Genomic DNA, 10,217 nt, shown 5'->3' on the forward strand with positions numbered 1-10,217 from the left:
TGACTACTCTCTCTCTCTCTCCCTCTCTCACTTTTCTTATTCTCTCATCTATGGTGGGGAGTATCGCTGCGCGAAAGAGAGCGTGTTGCCGAAAGGTGGAAAAAGGAGTGGGAGTGAAAGAGAGGGTTGGAGGAAGGGGGTGGGTGTTGCGTTCGCACGTGCTAGTGTATAACATTGTAATACATATACGTATATATGTACGCGTGTAAGTATATGTAAGCCTCGAGATTGGAAGTACAGAAAGATAGAGGGTGGTTGGTGGTAGGAAAGGGTGAGGGAGGGTGGGAGGGTGATTATGCGATGGTAGTGGTAGTGATGGTAGTGGGTGGTGGTAGTTAAAGAGCCGTTCTTCGAGGCTCCCCACGGCGCGCAGCTCTTCGTTCCTGGCTTTGCTCTGCATTGCGCATTCACGAGGCAGGCGCATCGTGCTGGTTGATAGTCATAGTCATCGTGTTCTTCTCCTCGTCGTCGTCGTCGTCGTCGTCGTCCTCCTCCTCTTCTTCGTCCTCGTCCTCGTCGATATTAAAACGATTCGGTTGATTTTTATTAAAACCGCCATTATAATAAAACGATTTATTTTCTACATTTGTTTTTTTTTCTTTCTCTCGATTATCTCGATTACGATCGAGTGTAAAGATCGTGCCACGTCGTGAAAAAGAATTTGAGAGGGTCATCAGCCCAGGTAACTTCTCGCTCGAACGGTAAGCTAAGAATATTAATCTCTGTAAATACAACGAATTAATTTAGTTCGATTAAATCGACTATTTGTTTGACTTTTTTCGGGGAAGAAGTTGAGGGGTAGTTGATAAGGGAATTTCTTTGGGATTTATTTGATCGCGAGTTTCTTTTTTTCTTGATCTCTTTGTCTTTTAATCTTCTCGTTCGATCTCGCAATTATGCGTTATTTTAAAAAAAAAATCAATTGGTTTCTTAACATTTATCGATTAAACTTGACCGTACTGCATATAAGTTTTCCATTTTCTTAGAACAAGCATTGAAGATATTGTATGGTTTATCGATGAAATTTCGACGAGAAGGGTAATGTCATAAAATATTTTATGGATGCCCATTATTTAATATCATCCGTAAAATGTTCTCTAAGTTTATAATCGGATAGAGAAAAAAGAATCTATTATGGAAGTTCAAGGTAATGCGAATATCGATTCATTTTAAATCACGCGCCGTTTATTCAAATTCGATCAGTTCTTTCGAGCACGATTCTTAACGAGATTTAATAGGATATTGATTACGATTACATGAAAATCCATTAGCATTTCTATTATAATAATAATGATTTTCATTGATTATTTGTCATAAAGTATTCGAAAGAATTTTCATTGCAAAAACTTAAGGTATGTATTGTATAATATAAACGAGAACAATTAATATTTACGTTTATTCTTAAAATATCTCATTAATATCTTTATAACAAATAATATATGTAATATAATATATTATTTATAAAAAAGAAAAATAACATTATTAGATTGATGTAACGAATCGTTGTTTAAAAATAATAAAACATTGTTAATTTAATTCGTTCGATGACATCTAGTGAAATAATTATAGAAGGGTTATAAAGTGACTGTAGATTAATTACATTAGAAGAGAAATTTCGTTATCTCTTACGAAGGGTCGTACTCGTCTAAAACTTGACTACTTAACACTTGTGAGTGAGGCTCTGAGGGGGCTGACAAAATTCGATCGTTACTACTAGCGGACACCGCGCTTGTTATCTCGATGGCCTCGTCTCTGGGACTATAATGATTAAAATATCACCCAAACGATATAGAATTATTTCATTTGAAAATAAACATAATAATAATAATAATATAATGAATCTATAACGAGAGAATCAATTTATTATTAAAATAAATAAATACAACAAAATATCTCTCCTTTATTTGGATTTATGTTACAAGGTAAAACGTAACCGATGGAAGAAGGTAAGAACAATTAATTATTCCTTGGAAATTCCATTATTCTGACGCTTATAGCATACGCGTATATATATATATTTCCGTATATAAGTTTTTAAATAAACTTTCTAAAGTGTTACACAGAGAAAAACGTAAAAAAAAACTTGTATATTATCGAACGATCTTACCAACGGCCATTCTTTTATTGTGTACAAAGAGTCAAGAAGAGTACGTTAATGGATGAAAAATTCATAAGATAGAATTCTTCGAATGTTAATAATATCTACGTGGTCAAAGGGATGTATACTATATACTATAAAGGTTGAATGACCGAAAAAAGGACTTTTTCCAGTCTGTGAGTAAAGTGTAAAGCAAGAGCCATTGAAAGTCCCTTAAAGGGTTCATGGTTAGTAACACCGATCATTACCTTATCGCGGTTAGCTGCGAAAAGTCACTCGTGCGTTTGCCTTTCCCCTTTTTATTCGTCTTTTTTTTTTTATAGCCGTACCTATTCATTGATGTAGCCTAAGGGACTAGATATAAAACAGAAAGGGTCGAGAAAAGGCAAGAGGAAGATAAATAAAAATAAAAATAAAAAAGGGTTTCAATTCCGTACTATATATTTTAGCATGTAGAAGGATAATAATAAGGATGGGGGGAAAGAAATATTCGGTTAATACCCTGACTAACACCGAAGCAATATAGCTAACTATGAAGTTCGATAGCGTAGAATGGTAGCGCACGATCTCTTCAGTACAATAGAGGATGCAAGGTATGCTAGGTACAGACAATGAAGCGTAGCAAAAGAGAAAGCAAGAGAGAGAGAGAGAGAGAGAGATAAAGAGAAAGAAAGATAAGGGTGGATAGAATAGACAAGAGAGAAGAGAAAGGGCGAAATAGGGGAAGGGGGTGGGGTAGAGAAGGGGAGGGAAAGCATATATACCTGGCCACGGTTACCAAGCTGTGTGTATCTGAGCGCGCATTGCCGTGTGCATCGTTGTGTGCGACAAACTAGTTGTCTGTGTGTGTGCACGTTGACTTGGAGGGCGACAGGCGCCATGATATCGATCCTACGCAATATCGTGCTCGGTCCCATGTTCCATGGACGAACCAACGTTTGACGTGTCTCGTGTTCTACTTGCTGGGTTATCCAGCAAACGCGATTTATAGTTACTACGTGTATGTGTACGAAGTTTATGTACTAAAGCTCAAACACCGTTTAGAGTAGGCTCACCGAACGAACGAACGAACCTAGGAACCATCGTGTACGCGTGTATATATATGACATGGTTTTATTAACATGTTTCCTGGGACAATGATATGTTATTTTAGATCATTCGATTGGATTAAATTATATTAAATCACAGATCTATCTGATCTATCGTTCGATAAAATATAATACGATTAGCTCTTTTATTTTTCTAATTATTTTGATTAATTTAATAATAAGCGTATTAAAATTTGATATTAACGCGATTTTATGATTAATCTTTATCTTTATAGTTTCATTTTTTAATATAAACCTTTTTGTATATATGAAACAGGCGATATCGATAAATTCGAAGTAATCCTCGACAAAGGACAATGTGGGGTAGAGCTAGCATGGCTGCTGTGATTTTATTCCTCGCTTGGTTGTGCATCTTCGTTCCTTGCCATGGTAAGTCTCGTACAATAATTGTTTTCATGATTTATCATCATCACAAAGATCCCTTTATTGTCTAGGAAGTAACACGGAGCTTACACCATCGGATATGGAAACATCTTCTACGGATGCTGAAGCAGAAACCATTTTGGAACGTGCTACTGCTTGGCTATGGAGTCAACGAGACAAAGATGCTGGATGGGGTAACGATACTCACAGGGTGATTTTGGTTCTTCGTTTGGGTAATCTTTCACGTAACGATAACGTGGCACTACCTGCTCCATTAGAATTGCAATTGAGTTCCAAGGAAATGGAATTGGAAATAGTTCTTTTACTTTGGAGGTACATTTTAAAAGAAAAATTAGGATGATTTATTTCTTTTAGAAATATTTATTACGTTGTTTCCGATTGTTGTTACATTTTGATAATCTTCAGACATAGGGAAGTTGGTTTCTCTCCGGTTCGTTTGGCTCGTTATACTTTGGCTTTGAATGCTATGTGCATGGATCCAAGACAATTTCACGGACACGATTTGATCGGAACTTTGCAACATCACGAGCCACCGACCGATTATGAATTCGCGCTTACCACATTGGCTGCGTGCAGTGCTCAAGCTCACGTACGTAAACGACAGATACGACGTTTGTTGGACATTGCTAATGCTTCGCAGGACCATAATGTTGGTGAGTTCAAGAACACAATGAACATTGAAATGAATGATTTCAAATGAATCCTTAGAAATGAATAATTAATTACTCTTATAGATACCGTGGCTATGGTGATACTCGCACTGAGATGTATCGTACAAGATCATAGACACAGAAATTTACATCATTTCGTTCGAAAGCCATCAATCGGTTTGGCTCAACAGCAAAGGTTAGACGGTAGCTTTGGCGATCTTCATACAACAGCATTGGTCATGCAAGCTTTAGAAGAAGTCGAGAACGAACCTACGGACAATTGGAACAGATCAGCGGCATTGGCATGGTTGATGAGTCAACAACGTCCGGATGGTTCCTTCAACGGAGATATTCGTGCTACTGCCGAGGCACTTCTTGGTGTTTCACCACGTGGGTTGGCTAGTATTCGTGCTCTCGATTGTGGACAGGGTTTGACCGATAGTTCTCCACCTAGACTTACAACGAGCAATAGTAAATTTGTTTTCTTTTCTTAATTATTATACACCTTGATATAATATTTAATCTTAAAATTCATATAATACTGTTTTAATAATTATTGAAAATAATTTCACATAATTTAGAAATGGGGAATATCTTTGACGAACAAGTAAGATATGTCTCGTTAAAACTATGAGTTGCAGATTTGGCGACCTTAGAGAATCACAGTCAGACGTTAGCAGCAACGACAAGCGGAAGTAACATCAGTAATACAGATACCATTATCACTGGTACCTCGGTACCAATTATGGTTAACGTTTCATATACACTTTGGGTCGGAAGTAACGTCAACGAAACGTACAATTTAACGGTTTCTGCACCGAAGAACGAAACCTTCTATGGCGTGATGCTTTTAGCTGCTGAAATGTCACCGCATTTTCAATTCGCTGCATCGGAATGGCCAAATGGACATTATGTGCATACGTTGGCCGGTTATAAGGAAGAACCGATGTCTTATCATTATTGGTTGCTCTATCGATTACCAACATTACCGGATCCTTCCTCGCCACCTGGAAATCAATTGGTTGCACCTGGAGGTGATACTTGATCGATGCTATAATTTGATCATTATTATCTTAATGAAATCGACTAATTGACGTTACTTTTCTTAACCATTTATTAGATTTCTTTAATAATATTGATGAATCTGTTTTTTTTCTTCTGTTTATTGTCAGGTGTCGATGATCTCCAAGTCAGCGAGGGAGAACATTATCTCTTTTGGTACAAGAAGCTATGAACTGTGTACAAGAGACTGATATAATCGAGTAAGAAGATTCGATAAAATAGAAGAGATCAGCGAGAAATAAAAAGAGAAATAGAGAATGTATGCTTATGGAAGATATTTAGTATGAATGTTCATGCATCTGTTCTCGTCTGTATGAATGTATTTGAGAGAAAGGAAGAGAGAGAGAGAATAAGAAAGTGAGAGAGAGAGAGAGAGAGAGATAGTGCGAAACTGATATTTCGGATTACTAGAGCGAGAGCCGATAGTACTCACTGCCATTGCTAAACCGTAAAGCATATTCACCTAAGCACGTATTCGTGCCCAGCCGCTCGTAGTTTCAAGGACAAACCCCCACCCCCAAGAACGGTAAGAAAGGATTGGCAGTGATTTCTCAAACTCCGTTCTAGTGACTGTTTATCGGGTCCGGTATTAATCTAAAGATGAAGTACGTTCCAGCATTACCGGACCATATACATATATCAAGGAGAAACTACGCGACTCGTTATTTAAGCTACGAAGAATACCGTTTTCTATGAAACTGCAATGCACAACCATATTGTATTATGATATATCGTATTAATTAATATTTAATAAATCCGATACTCATACGTGTAAAAAAAATCAAATTATATATATATATATATATATATATATATATATATATATATATTTATTTATACATATATATATGTATATTTACTAGCAAAAGAAAAAAAGAAAAGATGGCCTGTTTCCTGTTCTTGCAAAAAGTATTATTAATTTAGTAACACTCGTATTATGAAGAGGAATTAATAAAAACACAAAATAAGGTATTAGATTGCTTATTGATAATATGGGTTATTAAATTAAGGAAAAATCAAATAATCATTTCATTCGCATACGCTGTATCATATGATTTGTTGTTTGAAGTCAATAAAGAATAAATTCATATGTAAGAGAAAGAGAGAAAGAGAAAAAAAGAAAGGAAAAAAAAGAGTACAAGGAAATGGTGCATTGGTTCTTAGCATAGGTGTCTACTTAAACAAAGGTATGTTCCTATTGATAACAAAATAACATATTTTTGTGACATATATTAATAATTATAATATTATATTCTATATTAATGCATGCACATTTGATGTTGAATATTATAATAAAATGAAGATTTTGTGAAATATCAAAGATAAGTTATCGATGTAGATGCTATGCCAAGTAGTTTTCATTCGATCTTATAGATAGCAGCATTGGATTATTTATCAAGTTTCTTTTTTGTGCAGATTTTTATATATAAAATGTAATAATTTTATAATTATTATATATTATATTACAATTTTTATTTTACAAAATAATAGAAGTAGCTCGAATGTATGTAGTATAATTTGTAAGAGAGAGTAATTTTTCACGATCTTATTCGAATTTATCATTAAAGCTTGAACTAATTATCTGTGTTATCATAATGTTTACGTAAATTGATTAGCAATCTGTATCAAAGACAAAAGAATACCAAAAGGAGGATTAACGTGATAAATTTGCATGCTTATCATTTCGACGAACCTACAATTTCGTTATTGCTCTTACAGTTTCGTTATTTCTTTGAAGAAATATCGTAGTGAATTTTATAATAACGTTTCCATTGACAATAATTTAGATAATACAATGAAAATTTTCAAATATAATATTTTTAGAGAGAAAGGAATGTAACGAATTGTGTGTTTTATAAAAAATAAAAAAAAGACCAATGCTATATTCGAATAATAATATAATATTAAGTTATAATACAGTGGAAACCGACACTTGACGACTCCTCGTGTTCTACTTGTTATGTTATACAGCAGATTAGATAAGAATTACTGGATCAATCATTCGATTACATTGATAATACGTTTAATTTTGAGTCATTTGAAAAAATCTAGTAAAACCTCGGCATAGAATTTTATATGAAAAAACATGATTTAGAATTTAAATTATTTTTATTTTCAGTTGATCTCTCTCTCAAAATTAAGCGGTTTTTCTTAAATGAGAGAAATCGATAAATTTATAAAGTAATCGTAATCAAAAAAGAATGTCGAGTAAAATCAACATGGCAGCTGTAATTATTTTCTTCGTTTGGCTATTTATTTTCGTTTCTTGTAACGGTAAGTCACAAATATTTGTATTTTTGATTTATAAGATGTGACCGATAATTCTCCATCTAGACTTTTAGGCATCCATCTTTTCTATTCTATTCATTAACTCTTTGACTAAATATTAAAATTTATAATAATTATTGGAAATAATTTAATAATCTAGAAAGAAAAATATCTTTGACGAACAAGTAAGATATGTCTCGTTAAAATTATAATTTATAGATTTGGTGACATCAGAAAATCATATTGAGACATTAACAGCGACGAAAAGCGGAAGTAACAACAGTAATACGAATACTATTATCACTGGTAGCTCAGTACCAATCATGGTTAACGTTTCATATACACTTTGGGTCGGAAGTAAAGTCAACGAAACGTACAATCTAACAGTTTCTGCAAAGAAGAACCAAACTTTCTATGAAGTAATGCTTTTAGCTGCTGAAATGTCACCTCATTTTCAGTTCGTTGCATCGGTGCATCCTATATATGGACACTATATCCATACGTTGGATGGTATTAAAGAAAATAGGATAACTTCTCATTATTGGATGCTCTATCAACTGCCAACATTACCGGATCCTTTCTCACCACCTGGTGATCAATGGCTCACACCTAAAGGTGTGATAATATTTGACCGATTTTATAGTTTGATCATTATTACATATAAAAGATATCGATCAAATTGATGCTATTACTGTTTATTATTATTTTAGTATATTTTTTATGGAAGTAATAGTGATCAATAATAATCAGTTTTATTTTAGGTGTCGATGGTGTAAGAGTCGACGAGGGAGATTATTATCTCTTTTGGTATAAGTATGTACATATTAGCAAAGAACCATTGATCGATTAAGAAGACCCATGGAAACAATAAGAACAGTAATATAATCGAAAGAAATTGAGAATATAAGTATATGTATGGAAAAATATGTAGAACGATTAGTATGTATCTTTTCTTATTTCATTCTTTTCTGGTTATGGGAAATATAATTTTCTATGAAACTGCAATATATACACAATTTTATTGAATTATTATATATTATAATAATTAATATTTGATATATATTAAAATATGTAAAATAAGAAATCAAATAATATATAAAAAATATATTCACATGAGAGAGACAAAGAGTCTACTATTACCGACGGTGGCAGTTACCGACAGTGGCAGTTACCGACAGTGGCAATTACCGACGGTCGAAAAGATAAAGGTAGAGCACTACTATTACCGATATAGGTCTTAGCCGGCCTGCCACTATATTGGCTTTAGCGAATATTTTTTCTAGGTCGATGCGCCACTATAGTGGCTCACTGGAGTAGCTCATTTTTTTCTGCTGTTGCGGTTCTCTATGCCAACTTTTTTGTGCTTAGCTTCATTATTATTATGTAAGAAAATGAAGATTCTGGGAAATACCGAGGAATACGTTATCACTGTGACTGCACTTCCAAGTAGTTTTTATTCGATTCTACAGACAGCAGCATTGTGTTGTCTATGTGCAGATTTTCGCACAATATTAAATATTTATTATTTTATATACATGTATAAGTATGCGATCTATTTATTATATATAGATATATATTTTTTACAAATTTCTATGTGTAAAACCATATAAGTTGTTCAAATGTACTAGGGTGTGTTGAAAAGTTCTGAGCCTCAACAAAAAAAAACATTTATTTATAGGTAAAAATAAAAATTGGTTTGTATGAAAATAAAATAGTATCCTATGTTAGGCTCAAAACTTTTCAACCAACTCACGTATATAATATAATAGTATACAATGTAATTGATTTTTTAGGATCTTACAGGAATCTATTACATCGCAGCTTGAACTAATTAATAATATTGTCTACGCTTTCATGAAAACTCGTTAACAATTCATATGATGGACAAAAGAATACCAAAGTAGGATCCTCGTGATCAACTTGCATGTTTATTATTTCGACGAATCGACGATTTGACAATTTTGTCATGGCTTTGAAGAAAGTCTGAGTGAATTTGTCTTTTAATTCAACGGGTGTCATAACGTGGGCTGATAATATGTGACGTAATTGGACGAAAAAACTTGACGTTAAGTATTCTTCGAGTAGGAAGGATATAACGGATTGCGTGTCTTATGAAACATTAAAGTTATATTTTAATAATAATTTAATATCAGATTAATAGCGTTTAATATCGTAATTTATATAAACATTTTCATGCTTATCAAAATGCATATAATATATCATATATGTGTCGATAATTTTGATAGTGGATTAAATGAACAAAATAAAAAAAAAATTGATTTTATGATATATTTTATATTACATTGTGGGTTAAGTTATTGTGACATATTAATTAATCATGATTATGCTTATGGGGATAGATAGCTTTAAAAAATATCAAAACGTCTGCATCGAAATTTTACTCTTCGTCTTTATTTATTAGTGTCCGTGAATATAAGTTATTCAAACAAAAACAATTTAATTTAATATATATATGTACATATAATTAGTTTCATTTAAAAATGATATTTGGTGTTATCAATGTTAAATTAAATTATTAAATTTCTAATCGGAATATATTATAAAAAAAATCGTAAAATCGATTTTTTTAATTTCTTGACATAACCCACTATCGTAATTAACGATAACACACATATACATATATAT

The 10,217-nt window shown here is 33.1% G+C and overlaps 2 protein-coding genes across 6 annotated transcripts; both read left to right on the plus strand.

The window, feature by feature from the left end:
• Positions 1 to 532: 532 nt before the first annotated feature.
• On the plus strand, positions 533 to 6,084 carry LOC122523557 (uncharacterized protein CG3556-like). Of its 5 annotated transcripts, none has more exons than XM_043645392.1 (7): positions 533 to 701; positions 3,464 to 3,576; positions 3,642 to 3,903; positions 3,997 to 4,244; positions 4,326 to 4,712; positions 4,877 to 5,275; positions 5,414 to 6,084. In XM_043645392.1, exons 2-7 carry the CDS (start codon positions 3,504 to 3,506, stop codon positions 5,473 to 5,475), a joined length of 1,431 nt encoding a protein of 476 aa, XP_043501327.1. In that variant the 5' UTR covers positions 533 to 701; positions 3,464 to 3,503; the 3' UTR covers positions 5,476 to 6,084. The 5 variants fall into 5 exon arrangements, with proteins under 5 accessions (XP_043501327.1, XP_043501332.1, XP_043501331.1 ...); XM_043645397.1 differs by having other exon boundaries at positions 4,883 to 5,275; XM_043645396.1 differs by having other exon boundaries at positions 533 to 682.
• Positions 6,085 to 6,111: 27 nt separating this feature from the next.
• Positions 6,112 to 8,571, plus strand: LOC122523568 (uncharacterized protein CG3556-like). The gene is made up of 3 exons (XM_043645411.1): positions 6,112 to 7,577; positions 7,791 to 8,186; positions 8,333 to 8,571. Exons 1-3 carry the CDS (start codon positions 7,505 to 7,507, stop codon positions 8,419 to 8,421), a joined length of 558 nt encoding a protein of 185 aa, XP_043501346.1. The 5' UTR covers positions 6,112 to 7,504; the 3' UTR covers positions 8,422 to 8,571.
• Positions 8,572 to 10,217: the final 1,646 nt, after the last annotated feature.

Source organism: Polistes fuscatus, unplaced genomic scaffold, assembly GCF_010416935.1.
Source record: "Polistes fuscatus isolate 324 unplaced genomic scaffold, CU_Pfus_HIC Scaffold6, whole genome shotgun sequence".
Lineage (NCBI taxonomy): Eukaryota > Metazoa > Arthropoda > Insecta > Hymenoptera > Vespidae > Polistes > Polistes fuscatus.

Coding starts and splice junctions, on each gene's coding strand:
- LOC122523557 (XM_043645392.1), top strand. CDS start 3,504: ATGTGGGGTAGAGCTAGCATGGCTGCTGTGATTTTATTCCTCGCTTGG. Junction 3,904..3,996: donor ATAGTTCTTTTACTTTGGAG/GTACATTTTAAA, acceptor GATAATCTTCAG/ACATAGGGAAGTTGGTTTCT. Junction 5,276..5,413: donor TCAATTGGTTGCACCTGGAG/GTGATACTTGAT, acceptor GTTTATTGTCAG/GTGTCGATGATCTCCAAGTC.
- LOC122523568 (XM_043645411.1), top strand. CDS start 7,505: ATGTCGAGTAAAATCAACATGGCAGCTGTAATTATTTTCTTCGTTTGG. Junction 7,578..7,790: donor TATTTTCGTTTCTTGTAACG/GTAAGTCACAAA, acceptor TATAATTTATAG/ATTTGGTGACATCAGAAAAT. Junction 8,187..8,332: donor TCAATGGCTCACACCTAAAG/GTGTGATAATAT, acceptor GTTTTATTTTAG/GTGTCGATGGTGTAAGAGTC.